Source organism: Cyphomyrmex costatus, unplaced genomic scaffold, assembly GCF_001594065.2.
Source record: "Cyphomyrmex costatus isolate MS0001 unplaced genomic scaffold, Ccosl1.0 scaffold30, whole genome shotgun sequence".
Lineage (NCBI taxonomy): Eukaryota > Metazoa > Arthropoda > Insecta > Hymenoptera > Formicidae > Cyphomyrmex > Cyphomyrmex costatus.
In genome coordinates, this window is record NW_017277125.1 from 271513 (window position 1) to 294710 (window position 23198).

General features: G+C 33.0%; 3 protein-coding genes across 3 annotated transcripts in view; 1 reads left to right on the plus strand and 2 right to left on the minus strand.

The window, feature by feature from the left end:
• Nucleotides 1–9737: 9737 nt before the first annotated feature.
• On the minus strand, nt 9738–12332 carry Rab2 (RAS oncogene family member Rab2). Its single transcript, XM_018541717.1, has 4 exons — nt 12165–12332; nt 11254–11393; nt 10503–10859; nt 9738–10067 (listed from the first exon to the last, which is right to left on the minus strand). Exons 1-4 carry the CDS (start codon nt 12208–12210, stop codon nt 9966–9968), a joined length of 645 nt encoding a protein of 214 aa, XP_018397219.1. The 5' UTR covers nt 12211–12332; the 3' UTR covers nt 9738–9965.
• Nucleotides 12333–13717: 1385 nt separating this feature from the next.
• Pex6 (peroxisomal biogenesis factor 6) lies at nt 13718–17226 on the plus strand. The gene is made up of 6 exons (XM_018541773.1): nt 13718–14335; nt 14670–15143; nt 15244–15479; nt 15569–15977; nt 16195–16494; nt 16609–17226. The coding sequence occupies exons 1-6, from the start codon at nt 13882–13884 to the stop codon at nt 17223–17225; spliced, it is 2490 nt and encodes an 829-aa protein (XP_018397275.1). The 5' UTR covers nt 13718–13881; the 3' UTR covers nt 17226.
• A 406-nt stretch (nt 17227–17632) lies between these two features.
• The window catches only part of Cbl (E3 ubiquitin-protein ligase CBL), a 33719-nt gene continuing 28153 nt past the window's right edge, over nt 17633–23198 (minus strand). The window contains exons 6-8 of the mRNA XM_018541898.1: nt 22843–23116; nt 20689–21318; nt 17633–20423 (exon numbers count right to left, since the gene is read on the minus strand). Of these exons, the coding sequence (XP_018397400.1) occupies nt 20693–21318; nt 22843–23116 (900 nt within the window). The 3' untranslated portion in view covers nt 17633–20423; nt 20689–20692. The remainder of the gene's footprint in view (nt 20424–20688; nt 21319–22842; nt 23117–23198) is intronic.

Below are 23198 nucleotides of genomic sequence, written 5' to 3' on the forward strand. Positions count from 1 at the left end.
TTATATAACATTTCAAAAAATAAATAATAATAAATATTTATTATAAATATTTTGTGCTGTCTGAAAGATGTTTGTTCTTAAAAGATATATACGTGTGTAACTTCTTATATGTAGAGAATCATCTCTGTTCAAGGAAGATTTGCATTTTGATCGATAATACAAATGTCATTCATTTATGAATGACTTATCCACTCTCTAATGTGTAACTCAAAAATAAAAAAAGATACACAATATAAACAATTAAATAAAGCAAACCAAGATGCATAACATTGATGGAAATTATTGGGCAACGTCTAAATGGATATAAGGAAGTTAAAAATCTGTTCGATAGCACAACTTTACACTCGAAATTCTTGTCGAGTCACTAGACTGGGTTCAATGTCAGCGTGTAGGGAAACGAGTCCTCGATCGATTTGGCTCCGACATGTGAGACCTTGAGAAAGGTGTATTCAAATGAAAAATATGGATACATAATAAAAGTAAGAAAGTGAAATATTTAGTAGAAGTTTCTTATGGTAGAGGGGCGACAAAGTCCAATCTCGTCGTATAAAAGTCTTTGGATCTACCAGTTGCAAGAAGAGTCAGGTCCTCGTCCGAAAACGTAATTTCAGCAAGGTACGTTACATATACCTGTATTTAAAGCGAGGAGAAACATAAATCAAATATACTCAACTTTTTAAGAGACAAAAGACTTTTTTTGTCAGATTGAAAAGGAGTCCTACGTGTTCAAATTCGTTTATGAGGCATACCATGTCAAACCGGGCATCTATCGTATATCTTTTCACACACGCGCGTGTGTTTTGCAAAAAAATTTGAGATTTTTTTTTATGAAGTTATTCATGGTTGTAAGTTGCAGAAATTTACAAGAAACATCGCTCATGCAAACATTTAAATTATTATATCGTCGAAACACTAATCGTAGAAAAAAATGTAACAAATTGATTTTAAAGATCTTGAATCGTTCTATGAATAAGTTATTTTTCAAATATAATTAAAAATTAAAGAACTCTCGATATATAAAATATATTAAGAAAGTATAAAGGCTAATAATAAGAGTCTCGCATCAGTATTAACAAAGAAATATCTTCAAAATTAACACATATTAATAAGTATACAAAACTGTGAAAATTTTCACAGCGTCGATCTTTTTCTTACTTTTCTTACTTTTTGTATTATAACTTTTAAATTTAAAAATGTTTTAGCGTTTTGTATATACTTATTAACATATGTGTTAGTTTTAAAGATATTTCTTTGTTAATATTGATGCGAGACTCTTTTATTAGTTATTTTTCATTTATCATTTTCGAATAAATAAATCATTTTGCATTTGTTAATAATTTTTATTAACACTTATCATTACCAACTCACTATTTTAAAAATATTATAAAAATATCGTCATATTTGTCTATATATATATATATATATATATATATATTTCCATTTTAATTATGAAATAACCATACAAATTTCAGAATGGAACTGGAATGGACTGTATAGTTAAAATATAGTTTAAATTGATGATGAAAAATATTAATAAAAATTGTTAACAAATGGAAAACGGTTTATTTATTTGAAAATGGTAAATTATAATAAAAAATAATCCATTTTCATAGAACAATTTAAGATCTTTAAAATATATCAATTGTACTTTTTGTACAACTAATGATTTCGACGATATAATAATTTGAATATTCGCATTAGCAACACGTTATTTATTTCTGCAACTTACAAACGTGAATAATAGTAAAGACATTTTAAAGGAGAACAAATGTAAACATATAAAATTGAAGGAATTATATGAAAAATAATTTATCTATATATTATTTTTTTTTTTTAAGTATGTAACACATTATCGTTATCCGTTTTTAATAATTAAAAAATAATCTGTTATTCTAACCCTTATTCAGAAACTAACGAGTCGTTACAATTTTTGTCACTTTTTCCTGAGTTTTAATAATATATTTTTTTAGAATAACATTTAATTATTTATATCGCTAGACGATATAGGCTAATTGATCAGTTCAACTCTACACTGAGAAAAAAATACTCTAAATTTAAATATAAATATTTGAATATTGCCAACTAAACATTTAATTACAATAAATAAATATTTACTTAGTAAAAAAATTATTATTAAATCAAATTAATGTTTTTGCACTAAATAAAAATATCTTTATATTTAATAAATGACTCAAACACAGCACGACGGAATATTTATGACAAATATTTATTCATTTTTAAAATATTATACAAATATTTTAACATTTTTAAATAAATTATTTACAGATTTTAATATGACGTTCAACATTTATTAAGATCAATCTAAGATACGTAAAGAGTATACAAAGTTGTTAAATATTGCAAGCTAATTAAACTCGTGATATTATTGCTGTAGTTTAGTAGAGTTTGCATTTCAAAACCAAGCAAAAAATTGTTCGGCGCGCAGTTGAAGGGACAATATATGTAGTATATAAATTCAAATAGAATTATATACATATACAATCTTCTAAGATCTAGAGCTAGACCATTAAAAGAAGTAAAATAATTTAAAAATAAGTTGAATTTCAGAGCTACAAAATTTATTACATCAAAATGAATATATAAATATAACATATTAGAATTGAAGAATATAAAATAATCTAGTACAGTATATTGTATATGTATGTGTGCGTGTGTGTGTGCGTATACAAGTATAAATCTATAAATCGTAAATATTTACGAATAATCATTTGTCTTACTCTTACGATATATAAATGCATAAAATTAGAATAATAATCATATAAGTTATTCTTACAAGTTTTACGAGAACAAGTTATGCTTAGAATTGACTCATTAATTCATACGCATATAAACAGTAATTCTTTAATATAATTGATTTCGAGCGCAAACAGTGTAAAAGATAGCAATATGACCGACTTGGATTATCCAATGCGTTTAGTATAAACTATTTTCATATACGTATTATTATTTTGCTTGAAAGATATATATTTCAATAATATTTAAACTATATTGATGTTAAGTAATTTAATGTATTTATTTGATATTAAGATATTCAACTTTTTCTATTCAATATTTCACAACAAACAAAGAAAAAATAATTATATTGAATAGTTGAAAATATTGAATAATTATCTCTATGGTATATATGTATAGTATCTTTTAGTAGTTCGCTGAATAGTATTCAATGATTCTTGATGTTAGAAATATAAATTAATTCGTATTATATTCATGTATATTGTATTCGATATACTGTAATTCCTCTTCTGAAAAAATAATCTTATAGAGTTAAATCGCTCCCTAATTTATTTCATCTTATATATTTACCTTTTTCTATATTCTTTCAGATGGCAATAAGGTACATTGTGATGCTAACTACTATGTTAGCTGTAATCTACGCTCAAACGGATTTTCAAACTGTCGGTCGGAATCTACAACAAACCTTAGTCGCACCTACGCCTGCTGCATCATCGGAAGTCGCACCGTTAAAACTGGAAACAGTATCAGGCGAAATAACCGAGGTGCAGTCACGTAACAAAAGAGCGCCAATACTTCTAGGGAAGGCTCTCTTGGGTGGTGCTCTTCTCGGTGCTGGAGCCTTGGGTGCCGGAGCTTTAGGTGCTGGAGTTCTCGGTGCCGGAGCTCTTGGCGCTGGATTGTATAAAGCTAAATAGTGAGTCAACTATGTCTAAGAAAACTGCTTAAAAAGATGAAATATCTAAAATAAAGGAAGACAAATTTTACGTTAACTTTATATGCAAATCAAGATATATAAAAGTAAACCGTATGTTTTTTCACCAAGTTAATCTCTCTGCGCAGTCATACCAAGAGAACATATGATATTATTTTGTGCCAAAAATGTTTTTGAAGAAAAGTTTTAAGAACTATACGTAATAATTTAATAACAAGATTTTTGAGGTCATTATTGGTCTCACTGTTCCGTTCCGGTGTAATTTTCGTATCATGGGACGCCATCCTAAAGCATTAAAAAAAGCACTAAAAAAAGTGTGTGTGTATATATATATATATATATATATATAAGCGTTTTTTAACGCGCTTTGCAGATGCTGCTCTGCTATTTGAGTATTAGAACAAAAATGTCAATGATTAAATGTTGATTTGTTTTAGTCTTGCTGGTGGATATGGTGGATATGGCGGATATGGTGGATATGGCGGATATGGTGGATATGGTGGATATGGCGGATATGGTGGATATGGCGGATATGGTGGATATGGCGGATACGGAGGATATCCCAATTATAACTACCATTACCATGGCTACCCCCATTATCATAATTACCACCATTACGGACCAGGTTATGGCTATTGGTAAATTGAGACTGCATCAATATATTATAAGTAAGTGTTTAATATATAAACACATATGTAAATGTATGTAGTCTGTTCAACGAGAGAATGACCTCGGCACAGTATAAGTACAGTAGTTTCACTCCGTGTCGGTGTACCTTTGATCTATGTGTCCTACAGTCAGCCATGTTGTTGGTTGTGCGGGCCTTTGTTTTCACTGCACACATCGACACCACAGTGACACAGTATCCATACGTGACATCGACGCCATGATGAAAGTTGTGCGATTCGCGCACCCATAAATTTTGGAGAGTGAAACTACTGTACTTACATACCTATACCGTGACCTCGGTTTGTGCATAGGAAGCGTAATAATAAATGAAGTGAGGCCATATCCATTATTATAATCTTTCGTATGAAAGGTTCTGTTAACCGTTCCTCTTTTTAAAGTTATAACTCATATATGGTGGAATTAGACAAATTCTTTAAAAAGAAGAACAGTTAATAAAATTTAATACACCGTATTTTTTGCTATTAGTATATAGTTAGAAATTAAGTTATTTATAAATCAAAAGATCTATAAATTCTTTAACAAAAGTTTTCTTTCCACAAACTTTAATTGCATTATTCTCAAAACAGCATTATTTGTTGATTTTATTATAATAACTCAAGAACGGTTGAAGATATCGATTATATTCTTTTTGAAATAAAGTTAATAAATCTTTCCGTAAACTAAACTTACTTTCGTATACATAAAAAAATAATTTTTTTAATTCCGCTTTAACAGCTAGCAAATAACATTTATATACTTTTCAAGATTTTTTTGTTTTTGACCGCCATTGTTCTTATCTTGATGTTTTTTTTTCTGTTTAGATTCAGTCAATAGAGAGGAATCTTTGACAAAATGATACCAAAAAATTGAAAATTCCAATTCCTTTATCGGTGGTAAAATCATCATAACAATTCGCAAATGACATTATTTTTAGTTATCTATGTATCTCTCTCTCAAATATTCATATTTTTTGAACTTTTGCATCTGATTTTGTTTAATAAAGATCTTAAAGACATACTATAAAGAAAATTTATATGCGATTATATTCGTTTGTCCTACTATAGAGTATATCTAGAGTGCATTTCGTTTCTTGCACGATGCGTATATGTAGAAGCATAAAGCTAAAACTCCATGTATGCGGCGCAAATTTCTTTCAAGTGGCCAATAAAGCGCATGGTAATTATTAGATTTAATCGATTTAATAATGTTATCATGGCCATCAACATCATATCTGCCAGTCTCCATGACGAAAACAGTCTTTAATTAATGCGAAAATCGTTTTTTTTCCTACCATAAACTCCGAACTCCGAAATTATTTTCTCTTTACTTGGCAGTATACACAGTATATACCTGTACTAATTTCTAGTTATGCTCGAGCCGATGCCGACCATGTCGTTATCGTTCTGCTTATTTCTTCTTTCCTACACTCAAGGAAAGAAGACTCTAATCTTCTTGCCTACACTGTTACATGGAGCGCGGAAAGGCGGCACGGTATAGTGACAAGTTCACATTTGTATGCATTTTCTTAAATGTATTAACTTATTTCTATGCACATTTTATCAATAATCTTATTTTTTCAACGAATCTGTTTAATAATAGCATTTAAATCTATTAATTTCATTAAAAAGTGCATAGTAACGTCAACTAGTCCGTGCCGCTTTTCCTCGCAGTTTCTGCTCCATGTAAAGAGATGTCCTCTTATTTTGCTATAATAGATGTTTATTTGGACTTGACTACATTGGGCGCATTCAACAGTTGAGTGAGCGCTCGCTATTATTGGTGTATTCTTCCAGATCTAAAATTCTGATTGGATGATCTAAAAGAATACACCAATAATAGCGAGCGCTCACTCAACTGTTGATTAAATAAATATTTATCATGGACTGATTTATCATGGTTGATTAAATAAATATTTATCATAAATATTAAATCATTAGGAAGATTCGAACCAAAAAATCGTGGACATTACCAACACGATCGTGGACGTTGGCTACATAGTTCAATGTCCACGTTTTGTGGACATAGAGGCGCTTCAAAATAAAGTAAGCAAGTAGCTAAATCCCGGGCATGGCCATATATGTAATTACATATATGGCTCTCGCAGTCTTCTCTCTGATATTAAACAACGTTAAATTCAATTGATATTATATAACATCCTAATTTATTTATTGCCTCTTTGGCAGTTTTTTTATTTATATTTTTATATGATAATTTTCAATAGAGTAGGTCATTATTGTTTTTAACTTATACAATTAGTTTATTTCCATGATTAAGAATTCTGATTAATTTCTTGTAATATAACAAAGTAATAATTACCATATCTGTTTAATTAATCTAATTTTATTTTACTATCGAAATAACGAAAAACATTGATCAAGCTGTGAATAATTAGTATGGCTGTACTAAAATTAAGATGTTTAGTATAAGTACTTTTACTTGCAAGTTGTAAATTTATATCGTTACGTAAAAAAATTATGCTACAAAATGTCTTTATAAATACAATTGCCGAGTATAACAATGTTAAATTAAATCATATACAGTTAAATAAAATAAATTATTTACATTTGACTCTCTCTCTTTGAGTTCAATTATAACTTTTAGTTTTATATCTTTTATAAGCGTAATTATGCTGATTGATAGCTTTATCTATATTATCTCACAGACTCCTGAAAAAGATGCAACTCAAATTGCATTACATGATGTATTATAGGATCAGACAATAAGTAATGTGCACATATATATTTTCCAACCAAAAAGATATATCCAAAGCATACATACAAAATACATCATAAATTGTCATTAGTTTTGACTGCGTAGAATAATAGTTAGATTATATTATAAATCAAATATAGTGAATATAATTTCTTGAAGTCAATGTAATTATTTCATCATTACGGTATACATGCGCAAAAGAGATATACAATGCTGACATATTCTTTAGTACAACAATTAGGTATAAGTTCGTAAGATATATTAATAACATTTGATTATAATAATGCTCAGAGAAGCCAATTTTGTACTAATTAAATATATAATATGCTTATAAATGCATTCCATTACAATTTCATCAAGAAATATTAACGTATAATTTTGTTTTCCTTGCCAGCTTTACGAATCTTTCAATAAATAATTTATAATAATGTGCACTATTAAAACTTATTCTTAATTCATCATGTATTTAAATATCTTATGTGTCTCATGTATCTGTTCAGATTCTGAAATATATTTATTCTTGTGAAATAAAAACAGGAATATTTATTAAAACGGAGTAGTTTTCGGATCTTGAGAAAGTAAAAGTAAAATTATCATTGCCATATATATTTGTATTGATATCTTTATCTATAGTTCACAACATAAATATTTAATGTGCTATGTATTAAATACTACGTACAGATTGCTATAATATAAATTGTAAAAATGTAATTTTTTAATTTGCTTATAGCAGTAATGATATTTTCATCTTACAAAAAGGCCATAAATAATGATACCAATAGCCAATACATGCAATCATAAATATCTTTTGGTAATTTTAGAATATAAATTTGGTTACATATAGGCCTTTTTTGATGACATTAATATATGTTTTATATAATTATTATCTTATACATCACACACACACGCACGCACGCACGCACACACGCACGCACGCACACACACACACACACACACACATAAAATTGTTTTAGATAATTAAATGTAAATCACATCAAATCAATTTAATTGACACATCAGCGTCCATGAGCCACATTAGAATAGAATTTTGATCATTAGTGCACATTACGTACATTACAGTATATAATACATATTAAACAAATATAAAATCGAAGTGTCGATCCTCTCCCGCTTTATCACTTCCGATAAATTAATACATTACTTAATACAATTATTTCACGTACTGTATAAAGTGGGAGGTAAGACTTTAGCTAAATTTGATGATATAATTAAAGTTGATTTATACTATAAGCATACTTAAATAAATGTAACAGTTTCTACAATAAAAATAAATAAAACCTCACAAGAATTGGTTTAAAATAATATTTCATTATGCATAGAAAGTAAAACTATTACGTATGTGCAAAAATAAAAATACATAGTTATACATACACACCCGCGCGCGCACGTGTATGTGTGTTTAAAGTATCATATATAGAGGGTGATTCAAAATAATCTTTTGTTCTTAAAAGGACATCTTGGTTATATTCTGAGACGATTTTTCTTTTAGCTAAAGTTCGTCCTAAGCTTAGTTTTTAAATTATAAAGAGAAACAGCATATCACAAATCAAGTATAGAAAGCAAGTAAGAGCGCGCTCACTGATGCGAAGTCTTATGCGCTCACAGTGTTAGACTGCTGTCTAACAGTTCTATGATAATACACATGCCTAAAATAATGCATTCGAATTCTCTCTCTCTCTCTCTCTCTCTCTCTCTCTCTCTCTCTCTCTCTCTCTCTCTTTATTACTACTCTCTCTCTCTCATTCTTATCCTCATTCACTTACTCATTTATCTACGTTAATTATTACTAACTTTAATTTGAAAATGGTATCGAAGCATTTGCTTTGTACGATCCTAATAAAAACTAAACAATTTTTTGTTAGTACAAATCAAACAAAATAATAGCGCAAAGTCGACATAAGTATTTACTAATCGCATTTAAGAAACAGATGTAACACTTTTCTTATAAGAAACGCGACTGTGCTTCTTGACATTGAACCAGTTATTATAATAACATGAAATAAAAATCAAGATCAATTACGAGTTAAAGATTATGAACTATTAAACACATTATAGAGATTCGATAATTTCAATCTCCAACTCCTGGAAAAAGACAGATAAATGTCGGGTTATTGTCCAAAACAGAAATTTATTGCAATGAATTTCTATAACAAATGTAACATTTTGCGCAGATATCAGATTAAAGTTAAAACTATTAAATATATTTAAAGAGCGTAGATGTGTGTGTGTGTGTGTGTGTGTGTGACAGAATTCGAATATATTGGCATGTGTACTATCGTTGATTGTTGTTCACTGCGGGCGCGAACACGTAAGGCCTTGCATGCATCGCTATCTCTGTCTATCTTCTGTACTTGACTTGTGATAAACTATCTCTCTTTATAATTTAAAAACTAAGCTTAGGACAAATTTTTGCCAAAGGAAAAATCATTTCAGAATACGGCCAAGAATATGTCCCTTTAAGGACAAAAGGTTAGTTTGATATTATCATCCTGTATAATAATAATAATAATTACATGTATATAAAATATTAAGCTGGAAAATATGTTACTTTTGAATTAAATCTATCAGAAATGTATTTTAAAAAATGATATAACTTCATTCATATATTTTACGAGAATTTGTAAATAAAGACTTTATTAATGTTTCATGATTTTAATGATGTATAACATTTTCGTCTTACAATAATCCTATATTTATTACGTGTATAAGATTATTTTAGCTAATAAATACATCAATTGTCACTTGTTACCTCATGACGCAACATGCGCGAAATTAAGTTGTACAAAGTAAGGGTGTTCAGATTAAAATGAAGAGCAGAAGTAAGGTCAATTCAAATCGGAGAAGGATGAAGCGGTGGACAGATAAGCCCCAGCCCCTAGCAGCACCCACCACCCTGCGCACTACCTTGTCCACCAGTTCCTGCTAAACCTCCAGGACTTGTTGGCGAATGTTGTGGTCCAATCTTAATACCATTTGCCTGGATGCAATTCACAATTGTTATATTGTTGTTAAAATTTAACCAGTTTTTCAAAGCATATATTTGTAATACGTTCTCTTATATCACAAATGTATCCAGAAAATAATATAAATACATATACATAAAGTAAAAAACAATAAAAAATAAATGTGTAATTATATGTTATCATTACATATTTATCTGTTACTTCTTATATTTGTTCACAACAATATGAAATAAATAGACGGACATCTACATATTTTATTATTATATCTATATATTAATTATATAATTAATATAAAATATTTTTTTTAATATTATTAAACAGTAATAAATTTATTTATAATAATATATCAGATAAAAATAATGATAAAAGTATAAAATTTAAGGACGCGCGATTTTATTCTTCATTCATATTTTACGTACATATATAGATTAAAAGAATTAATGTTATACCTCATTATTAATGTCAAAGACACCTTCCTGTATTTTCTCGTAAATTTCTTTTGCAGTATTGATGAATGCTTCTTCTACATTGGCTGCAGTCTTAGCACTGGTCTCCATAAAGACAAGACCATGCTCTCGTGCAAAAGCCTCACCTTCTTCTCTTCTTACTTCTCTTCGACTATCTAGATCACTTTTGTTGCCAATTAACATGATAACCATATTGGAATTTGAATGTTGCCTTGCATCCTCCAGCCATGTTGTAAGATGATTAAAAGTTTCCCTACGTGTAATGTCATATACCAATAGAGCTCCGGCTGCTCCACGGTAATATGACCTTGTTATAGAACGAAATGCCTCTTGACCTGCCTAAAAGTGTAAATTAAGAAAACAATTAGTAATAAAAAATTCCTTCTAATTATGAAAAATTAAAAGAAAAAGCATAGATAATGATAATTAATGAAAGTCAAAAAGTATAGAATTATCAGAATTTTATCTTAGCAAAACTGAAAATAAAGAAAATATAATTTTTCATAGAATGATTAAAAGTCTCTTCAGAGATACGAATTTATATAAAATAGAATATAAATTTAAAACTATATAAGTGTCTTTATGTGAAATAGCAAATTAGTAAAATAAATATCTATTATTAACACAAGTAATTAATAAGAGAATCATGTAGTTTGTATTAATAGCAAATATCAGTAATATGAAGCTTGACACTTTAATATAAGAATGTAATACGAATTAATTAAATAATTACAGTGTCCCAGATCTGTAGTTTAATTTGCTTGCTATCAATGGTAATCATACGAGCACCAAACTCAACTCCTATTGTTAAGTCATGGACTGGCTGAAATCTCTTATCCGTAAACTGAAGAAGAAGACAAGACTTTCCAACTCCTATATAAACATTTTTTTCATTGTATTCGTATATTATAATAATTATTAATTATTAAGTTATAATAAAGTCTCATTATATATTTAATTAAATACAAAATTTTCCTACATACATGTTATTTTATTTTGACACTTACACATTCTTGTATAATATTATATATTTGCAATATATTGTGCTATATATTTTTGAACTTTATATAGACTTTATATATGTTTAACATAGTAACATGCATTTATAATAATTTATTAATTTAACTATAGAAATCAAATTGAAACAATACTCATACAAATGATAATAGATATAATACACAATATATGCAAGAGAAGCATTTAGCATCAGGTATAATACTACTATAAAACACATACAATATATAACATGCAAGCTATTTATAGATGTTAACATGGAAATTGATAGAAAAGTTTGTCAAGTCGCACAGAGTCTTACTCGATAGTTATAAAAACAGCATGTAACAATAAATCAAGTAGATATGACACGAGATAAGATTTACTTAAAATCCATCGCAACAACTATATGCAGACAAGCAACGAATATATTTAAAGGAAATAAATGCATGTTAACGGAATTTCTTTTGTCGGTGCATCCATCTCCGGAAAAAAAATTTATTCTTGTGTTTGCGAATCAGCAATATCGTCACGCATCACATAAACGAAAACAAAGGGCCCTGTCACGGATGACGTATAGAAGATAACATGGGAGGAGCAAAGGTCCCGTATTTTTACAGTGGTACCTCGCACGCACATTACGTTATTTACCTGTGTCCCCGATAATGATATACTTGAACAGGTACGCGTACGACATTTCGGCGATACGCGAGGCTGACGAGACGCGCAGACAATCGTTCACAACAACACCGAGAGATACCAGAAAGGAAACAGAAGTAATAGAACTCCCTTCCTCTATGACCGTCTCTTCTACTTCAGCATGACGTCACGAAGGCACTTCGGCAAGCCTCGGATTGCCTCGCAGCCCTTTCGACTTTCCGATAAACCCGACTGTCCCGACTTCACCCTCCCCCGACTAGATATAGATTGAGATTGCATTGGTTTCGCGACCATTCGCGACCATTCGCGACACGTCGTCGCTTAAAGGATACCGCACTGACTTATAAAGATGCCTTTTCATAAACTTGCATAGAAATCCTATTATAGGACCCTGTAGCCACATAATTATATGCATATAGAAAATTATTCTTTTACATTCATCCTCATGACAGAAATATGGAGAGCTATAATAATACACAAAATGCATAGCCTACCATATATTAAGCATAACATAAAATCACCTAACCAATAAGCGGTTGAAACATTACGGTACCACCAATGCTAATACTGTTCCCAAGACACAATTTCAACCTATCAAAAGCTGTGTATTTCGGTGCATCCGATTTCTGATAATTGTGTTTCGCTATCGTTATTCCCTCCCATTGGCTTGGGCTTTATCTTTGTTCAGTTTATTTTCGCCAACTTTTCAAACTGACTTTTCATGCTAGAGGCCTTTGCACGCGTAAAAAAGCGTTAACCGCAACCGTAATTTTCGTACAATCAGATGGAGCAATGCAAGTGAAATTCCGTAATCGTAATTTTAAAGTTAGTCGTAAAAATTTCGTCATGTTGGAATTTTACATTTAACGCGCGCCTTAATGCCAACCAATAGGAAAGCTATCAGGTTATTTATACACTATTTTGGCACTGGCGGTCGCAGTTTTCGTTTCTGATGCTTGGAAAAGAGTTAATTCGGGTCAAACAACAAAAGAAGTTACAACCTAGACAGTACGGCCGCTTGCAATATTTCGAATCCATTTTAAATGTCATACGACATTTTAAATTTCGTTCCTGTTTGACCGAAAAGTAACGAGACGCATGCGCATATAAGATCGAAATGCATGTAAATAGAAGACATGACAATTGTAAGCTGCGCACAATGGAGGAACAGATATTAAAATATTAACCTATCAGATACCAGTTACACCGGTATACACGATTCTGATAGGTTAATATTTTAATATCTGTTCCTCCATTGTGCGCAGTCCTAAGCTGTGACAGATTTCCTAACCTCAATAGTCGGCAACTTTAACGCTTAATATCTCGGTTCGCGGGGCAGAGCGATGCTTATTTCTGTCAGATTCTTTCGTCTTATAGAAAAACGCGTCGAATGAGTATAATTTAATCGATTTTTGAGAGGATCCATTGCACCTTTACCTTTTTATGATTTAGAACATTGAACTCATCCTTTGCTTTTTGAGCTGTGTGTGTTGTATAGTAATAAATGGACGATATTGTACATTTTTATATAATCAGCATGATTATCACAGAATATAGCAATCGTTTTTCATTTAAACAATTGTGATAGTCACTGCTGTGATTTAAATATTTTAAATTCTATTTTTTAGGTCTCAGGTCCGACATTTATCGAAGGATTCATGAAACGATATTATAGGCAGTTTAGAGAAAAACTTTCTGTGTACAAATCATGTATAAAACGCATCAACAGAGGATACTATCTGCATTGTTGTATTATAAGAGAATCATAAGGAGGATAACAAATACCTCGATGCGAAAAAATCCGCATTATGTACTGAGCTACGTTTTCCTTGAATATCTATATCGCAGATTTCAAAGATTGTTCAAACAAAATTTCGAATGGGTCACATTGCCAGATGCAGTTTTAAAACGCATGCTGGATGATCTGGAAATAATATGGAACGAATACGTCGATTGTCATTCTTGTGCAATAGTAAATGTGGAGGAAAAATTATCAAGTTCCTGGTTCAATGTTTGCTCAATGATGTCAATGACAAAATATAAATTAATGATTATATCGGTGTCGGATATCGACAAGAACACTATCCTAATCTCTGAAATGACAAAGCACAATCTGCGAAACGCTTTTCACTGCGAGCAATTGGATAATACGTGTTTTATACGTAAGTATTTGCCAGGTTACCAAGATTCTTAATTTGAATCTTAAACTGTTTACATCTTTTAAAATACCTTTGGTGTTACCAAACTCAATAAAAGTAATATTGTAACATAAAAGTTAACATTTGTTCTACAAATGCAATTAATATTAAAGCAACAGTTTGCAAAGTAATAAAAGTATATATCTACATTTTACACGAAATAATTCGAGATAATTCGCGTTTTTATTGAATTATACTTTTTTCACGATTCTCAAACTTATGGATGATTGATTAACGTGCAAAATTGTCAGGTGCTCAAAAGTTAATGCAATTATATTATATAAACTTATATTTTCAGTACCATTGGAAGACGATGTGATTGAGTTTGCATCCGAGGCGAGAATATCTTTAGTTGCCAATCCGTACGATTGCGCGACCGAAACGCTGGATATCATGTTACAAAATTACTTTTTGCAACCCCGATTTTTGCACGTGAATGACATGTTTAAGATCGACGCAAAGGAACATGCCCAAGATCGATTTTACTCGTTTGGTTTTGCTGGAATCTCCATGATGTATTTTATAGTTCAAGCTCTGAAAGTAAATCGTAACGGGTACAGCAATAACGTTAACAGTTGTTACGTTGTACGTGGAGAGTCAGCGCTTATTCAGGAAGCACAAGTCCATGATTATATTTCTCTGGAATGTGTTTGCTCACTTCCCGATTCATTTTTACAGCAAAACAGAGTGATACCAAATCACAAATATCCGTCAGCTCTAATGGAACCTATGGAATATTTAGAATCTTGCATTACACCATTTTTAAAAAAGGGTACACAATTTTTTATATTTCTTTATTTACCAAGATTACAATAATCAGTTCGCTAATGATCATTACTATTTACCTTCTCATTTTTTGCCGTTTTGTATAGATCTTGCAAATGTTCGATTGAACATAAAACCGGTATTTCTTGTGAAAGGGCCACGGGGTTGTGGTAAACACGAATTAGTTCGAGCAACGTCTAAAAAAATGGGATTGAACTTCCTCTGTGTTGACTTTGTAGAAGTGCAGACTTTGACGTCGGCACAGACCGAAGCTAAGCTTCGCATAACGCTACAAAATGCACAAAAATGCGTGCCATGTATGCTATATTTAAATAATATTCAAGTGCGTGAAAGAGTAACATTATATCAAATTATGCAATGTCTTGTGTTTTTCCTTTCGATCTTCTGAGTTAAGCGTTTACTTTTATGCAGGTATTCGGTAAAACTGCCGAGGGTCAAAAAGACGAAAGGGTCATATCCTTCTTCTCGACAGAGATCGCCGCGTTATACAACAGACGCCACAAATTTCCTCTCATTATCGTAGCTGCGTCGGATGAGACTGACATGCCTGCAGAATTACAACGGGTCTTTATCGAGACGATTCACATGAAACATTTAAATCAGAGCAAACGAGCGGAACTGATATCTTGGTTGCTGTTTAACAGAAATCTAAAGACTATTGCGGACCTATCAAAAGTAGCTTGTCTTTGCTCGGATTTTAAATTCACGGATCTGTTAGCGTTGTCATTACACGCAACCAAATTTCGATGCAAATCAACGTTGCACGCAAATCAGAAATGCACGCTTACTTTGGAACAAGAAGATTTCGCTCGAGCTTACGGTACAATACTTGTTCTACAATCGATATTACTAGTAAGATTAAAAGAATTTATTCGAATTTTAAGCTCTTTTTTTTCTTATATTTTTATTTTATTTTATTTAAATTTTTTCATGTAACAGATCGAGATCTGGTCTTGCTGAAGTTCGAAGTGTAGTATTTCGTTTCTCGTGCGAGTTCTTACGAATAGTATGTAATAGAAAAGTATTATTTTTTTTAGAATATATGCAGTCCGTGTACTCCGATAGTAAAGGTGCTCCACGCGTGCCGGAAGTCCATTGGGAGGACATAGGCGGGTTAACTGACTTGAAACACGAGATTATTCGCAGAATTCAATTGCCTCTATTGAATGCTTTCGGATTCGGACAATCTGGATTACTATTATATGGCCCACCTGGCACTGGAAAGACTCTTCTCGCTAAAGCAGTGGCGACGGAATATCAGATGCACTTTTTGTCAATTAAAGGTCCGGAAGTGCTAAATATGTACGTCGGTCAAAGCGAGAAGAACGTAAGGCAAAGTATGTTGTTTAGAAGAAACATAAGAAAACTGTGATAAAAAATATGTAACAAAGAATTATTTGCTTCTACAGTCAAGTTGCAAATAAACACATAATTTTCTCATTGTTCTATAGTTTTCAAGCGTGCGCGCTCCGCGACCCCTTGCATCGTCTTTTTCGACGAACTGGACTCGTTGACACCCAACCGAGGTAGAAGCGGGGACAGCGGTGGTGTAATGGATCGCGTGGTCTCTCAATTACTGGCCGAGATGGACGGTCTCGAGGAGTCCGGCAGCATATTTATCATAGGAGCCACGAACAGGCCCGATCTCATAGATCCCGCGCTACTCCGACCGGGAAGATTTGACAAAATGCTCTACGTCGGTATCCACTCCGATCACGCATCCAAGCTCAGTATGTTGAAAGCACAGACACGTAAATTCATGTTTCAAGAAAATGGACGGGAGTTGGAACGTATCGCGGAACGATTGCCCGACAATGTCACTGGGGCAGATTTGTACTCGGTCTCTTCCAATGCATGGCTCAATGCCGTACGCGAGGTACTTGCAAAGCATCAGGAAACTGAGAGACTTAATAAGGATTATTCCGTCGAAGAGGAAGGTGTAATTAAAGACAACGTTATTGTAGAATTGCGCCATTTTTCCAATGCTATTTGTAACTTGGTACCTTCAGTTACTGATGAAGAAATAAAAAGATATAATGAAATGCGAGTAGAGTTATCATCGTTGTAATTCCGGAATCGTTTCTCGGGATGTAGTAAAAATGTATTTTTATCTTACAATTTTCGAGATTTTATAAATACGATGGCTCTGTGATGATATTATGTGATAATACTGAGAAAGATTACATCTTAACATTTTTCATATATGTAAATTCTGATATTTAAAAAATTCTGAGAAATTATGTGTCAGATTCTGAGAAAAATATTTATCAACAGAGTAACCGCAGTCAAAATGATTATCTGCGGTGATAAACTTCAATGCGTTTATAATGAATTTTGTGTTATACCAAAGTTTTTAATTCTTATAAAACATGTTGTATATTAAATAGAATGTATCTAATAGTTTCCTTGTAAAATAATACAATTTCGTGAATAAAACGCGCGTGTTATAAACGACATGTTATTTTATTTCGAGATGTAAAACAATTTTTTACAGCGAATAATTAAAACGAAGAAAGAGAGTCAATCTACGCTCGTTTGTATTATTATCTTCGATTGCGTGTCATATCAATTGATGTTTCTCCGCGTCAAATTCATGTCAAATGTAAGCGCGCGGTGAGAAGCGCAAAAGTATTGGAACCCTTGTCCCGTTTTTTCCAAGTACCGGTACGAGATATAGGTATACCTCGAGCGCTTTCCACGTGCGCGCGTTCAATACATTATACAGTACAGGACGACCAGAATATACAATGTAGAAAAATAGGACACCTAATTTCACCGGATGCACCCGTGCGGCGGACATCGATCCGAAGTATGAAGGCTAAAAATTCCTCTCAGGTGTGAAGCGATACTGCGACTGATACGATTAGGTAGGTGCACAATAGAAAGCGAATTAAAAGTATCTCGGGTGCATCGGTTCTCATATCGCACGATAATTTTCGGTACTGGCGATTCTCTCGAAAATGCTACGGTCGTTACTCGAGTTTGCAGGATGAATTGTGCCCGCTTTTTGTAACAGCGCGACGCTCCGCAAAACGCATCTCCACAATAAGGAAGAAATTCAACGAGAGCATGAATATCATATCTAAATATACAATAATTATACTACACGATAGTTCGTCGTGTGCGTGTGTGTGTGTGTGTATGCGTGCGTGCGTGCGAATCGCGTCAAAAAGACCGTTAAACGCGTTTAACAAGCGACACATCCGATAACATTTTTCGGTCGATCATATAGTATACCTTTGGTATAATCGCGAGGTAGTAATTATAACTTTTCGTCGTGCAACTGTCGCGCGAAACAAACGCAGAACGGTTACATCGTCGCGGCCGTTTTAGAATTGATCTGCAAAGCCTCCTTGTCGTCGGCACAACGAATGATCGCGTTTGTAAACTGGCAAAGCCACGCAGCAAGAACTCCACTATCGCTCTTATCTCACTGTTAAGATTTGCCCTATCACAGGGCATAAAACGATTATGCTTGAGCATCTACCGCAAGGCGTAAATTAATGTAAAACGATACGCTTGCTGTATCTTGTGTTACGGCACTATTCTCGATTCGACGTATGCGATCACACACGTACAACTTTAATTCCAAGTTATCATCGTCTATTATAATTATTTTCGTTTTCGAGTATTTTCCATTGTAATCCATAACATATACGCTCTTATCCGTTACTCTCTGATTGAATCGTGCGCGCGAGTGGTCTTGAGATCGTTGAGAGCTGTTGATAATCAATACGTTGCTTTTCGGTTTCGAATTCGATATCGACCTTTTTTCTTCCTTTCCTCTACACCGATACTCAGCGCAGCGAGGTGTATCACACATACGCGTAATTTGTGTAAGCGTATGTTACGAGTGAAAAAACAAAAAGCTCCGCGTAGATTTGGATCTAGGAGATCCAATTAATCTTGCGCGCATTACTCTCTAACTCTCTAAGAGACTAACGCGTCTACACTAGTAATTTATGGCGTGACAAGGCGTAGTTCTCTCAATTAGAATAAAAAATCACGAATGTGGATTAACAATTTTATATACCTAAATCGTTATTTTGTTGCTTTTATCCTCTCCGAGGTAGTGCGTGTAAATCACACGGCATTAACATGTGTGGAGGACATTTTACTTTTTAATACATAATATATATTAAATAGCGATATACATACATATATGTGTATATAACTACTTTAATTTGACGATGGAACGGTAGATTAGGGATTACAAAATTAGATGCCAGGCATTTTTTTGTCTAACGTACTTTCGATTAGTACTATCGTTATACATTTATGCAATGAAATGATCTAGCGAACCGATGCTCTAGAATTATTATATTTTAAACGGACGTATCTACATGCGCGCGCGCGGATGTGTATGTGTGCGTGCGTGCGTGCGTGCGTGCGCTCGTTACGTCGGTGAAACAGGTGAAACATTGTATTGCCTTGGATTGAATAATGTCATAATTTCTAAGCGCGTTTTCGATCCCGGAACAACGCGACATTTCGGATCGCGCGTTCGTTGTGTCGTAAGATATTTTATATAAGAGATATATACATACATACATATATGTGTGTGTGTGTGTGTGTGTGTGTGTATAAATTATAAATGTGGAAAACGAGCGACCGAAGACTTTCGAGGAGAAGCGTTTCCAGACATATACATATGTACGTGCAAGTAAAATCTTTTTGCGCGCAATAATTAATTTTTATCTTAAGTATATCGAGGAACGAAGTAGTAACTACGCTTAGGAGAGATATTACTATAAGGAGAGTATAGGATACGCGCTATTCCGCTCGTGCTACGTATGTGGTTCATGAAAAAATACTTGGGCAAACGTAAGTTGTCTTTGGTCGGTCGTCGCCTTTATTTACATCTTGTCGCTCGTATGGTGAAATCACGCGTACAATACAGTCTTCTATATACGCGCAAGGAAACGAGAACGTTTGAAACTTCTGGTTAAAGGCTTATCCAAAAGTCAGCACGTGACGAAGAAAAATCCATAAAATGGTGTTTTCGAAAATGCATCCATTCAAGTTTTTCCATTGGTTTTCCCGGTGAGTTTTTCGACGCTCACTGTCCGCTCACAAACGTGTCTTTTCCATTCAATTTAAGACGCAAAATGGAACACTGTCGATACCGCACTAATGTGAGGAGATACTCAGTAAAAACACGCGGTGTATCCGCATCAGAGATGGGACTTACAGAAGTTTGCGCGTGTTCCCTGTCAAAAGTACCGTCTAGCAGGTAAGACTGGTCATGAGACTTCAGTATTCGGCCCTGCGATCAGATTAATCATATATATTTTCTCAAATTGTAATCATTTTCGATTATGTTATAACAATCTGATATTTTAGATGCGCGATACACGAAGCGCGAGGGACGACACCGTGTATAAGTGAATTTACTCGGATTCCAAGTGATTTATTGCTATTCAGCAATACTCTGGAAAGGAAAGTACCTTTCTGAGATTGAATGTATGTCGTTCATAACGCTTCGTATTCGCCGAGACCCTTGTTGCGAGACTGATATCGTTTATTTGTACCTGGTCAGGAGGATTTCGTGGCAAACTCGTGCAATATGTCACATGCCATCTCAAGATCGTTCCTGGTGATGCCGAGTGCTCTGATCACGGCATCCTGCGCGAAACCGAGCGCCGTCAATCTTGTGATATGCTCAACATTGACATTCTCGTACGCCGTCGATTCCGGCTTGATTACCGGTCCACCAGCGCCACCGCCACCCGGATCATCTCTCGCTCTCATAAGTGCCGTGAGACGCGCCTTGTTCGCCTCCAGATTGATGTTCTTTACAACGTGTTGACTCGTGCCGCAGATCACAATCGTATTCTCATAATGATGATCTTGACGGATGCCACCTTCCTTGCTAGCCTTCGGTGGTCGAGGTGCTGACAAGGGCGGCGGTACGGGAGGCACGTTATTACTTGGACCCCCGGTTTGACTCGTTGTCGAGCTGGTTGCAGTAGCGCGACATGGCTTTTCTGGCAATGTCGGCGGTGGCTGCGATTGCCGCTGCGGTGTGCCTACCACGTGATTCCCGTGGGATCGTCGTGGATGAACCTTTACCACCGTTGTTGGTGGCACTGGCGGTATCGGCGGCATCGACGATGGCGAAGATGCGCGGTGCAGCATGTCATATCTCGCCTCCGTGTTAACTGCAAACACTGAACATTTTTATCTTGCCTTCCGAAAATCATACCTTCGTGCAATTTGTATCTATATTGCAATAAAGTGACGCTTTCTCTACAATTCTTAATCCGAAAATAGTGATTTCTTAAATATCTAAATGACATCTCTCACCTGGGATATTTTTTTAAATTAAAATTAGTATATAAACAATATATTAATATTATTATTTTCTTATTTATTAGTATTGAGAACATTATGTATGTGGATTTTATCAAAATTTTCTCATGTCTAATATGTGTAAAGTAGAAACTAAACAAATATTAAGAATACACACACACACACACACACACACACACACACAATTTTTTAATAACTATTATATGTATTATAATTTTAATACTAAATATTTCGATAAACAGAATATATACAGGGTGTCTCGTAAAGATCGGAACAACATTTAAGGAGAGATTCTTAAAATTATCTTGAAACGAAAATCTTAATATCAAAATATCGAGGAAAAATATTTTTTTAACATAATAAATATCAATAATTACAAATATCAGTAATTGTATCTTTGCATGCATAATCTTTATATCGATATTTACAAGAGATAATAATTAGCTTTTACTTTTAGCCCTTTGCGTCGTACTATATTCGAACGCGCAAATTTTAGATGGTATAATATAATCGTTAATTTTAAATAATTAGAATTCAAAAATTATTATAATGTCGACATTTTCGGACTCGAATTTTCGTTTCCAAATAATCATAGAAATCTCCCCTTAAGCATTATTCGAGTCTTTATGGGATACCTAGTATATTTTAATAACTATCGTAATAAAAAAGCGTTACATTAATGAAAATGTTAATTTTTTTAGCAGTTAAATAGCTTAAATAGTAATTAGTGAAATAATTAAATAGTTTATTATAAAAGTATTTCTAAAGATTTTTATTATATTTAGTATAATGCTTTCTTATTACAGGTTTTCTCAATGAAGTCGTACATTTACACAGGTTCATAAAAAATAATTATTAAAAAAGAAAAAATATGTTAAACAAAATATAATCATGTAAAATATTTTATAAAAATTCACATTTTTTTGTCGTTGAAGTATAAAAATACTCGAGAGATGATTATTCTCGGATTAAAAATCGTACATACTGTCCCGTTGAACTTATATTATTACTTTTTTTTTTTAAATCTAAGTTAATATTAATGTTGATTAATAACTACATTTATCTGAAGTAATACTGCCATAACAGTATTACTTCAGATAAATGTATCCTTCATCTACACTCTTTTGTTTAACTAACTAATTTATTTTTGTATCGACCGTAAATTGTCTACAAACAATGAAGGAATTAAACGCCTATAACGGTCAAAGCTGGATCAAAGTGCTAATAATAAGTATGAGTGAATTCTTATACACCACATATGTAGCCCCCCTCTTTTGTTTAAGTTTAGTATCTATAGATATGATATTTTTATTACGATCCGTTACTTTTAGTTTAGGTAATACAGATTAAACATTAAAAATTGTCCTGTATACCTTTATTATTTTGCTGAGTATTGTCGGTATAATTTAATATTACTGTAACCGTTGACGGTGGCGGCGGAGCATTTTCCTTCGGTACAGTCAGATGACGTCCGTTTCTAAGGTGATTGTTCGGTGTAGGCGACGGCGAGGGTCTCCTAGGTGGTAAAGGCGGACTTGGAACGATTCTCCGCGGTGGCACCGGCGAATTTGTAGGACTAGAATCATCTTCCTCGTCCGAGACGTCGCATATGAGACCGCAATTGCCATTACATAGCTCCATTATATCCTAAAACATCAGCAACAGGAAAAAAAACTGATTAAACTGACTTTCGTCATATGACTCAAAAAGTACTTACGTTTATATATAT

Coding starts and splice junctions, on each gene's coding strand:
- Rab2 (XM_018541717.1), bottom strand. CDS start 12,210: ATGTCGTACGCGTACCTGTTCAAGTATATCATTATCGGGGACACAG. Junction 11,394..12,164: donor TATCATTATCGGGGACACAG/GTAAATAACGTA, acceptor ATGTTTATATAG/GAGTTGGAAAGTCTTGTCTT. Junction 10,860..11,253: donor AACTACAGATCTGGGACACT/GTAATTATTTAA, acceptor TTACACTTTTAG/GCAGGTCAAGAGGCATTTCG.
- Pex6 (XM_018541773.1), top strand. CDS start 13,882: ATGTATAAAACGCATCAACAGAGGATACTATCTGCATTGTTGTATTAT. Junction 14,336..14,669: donor GGATAATACGTGTTTTATAC/GTAAGTATTTGC, acceptor TTATATTTTCAG/TACCATTGGAAGACGATGTG. Junction 15,480..15,568: donor TATATTTAAATAATATTCAA/GTGCGTGAAAGA, acceptor ACTTTTATGCAG/GTATTCGGTAAAACTGCCGA.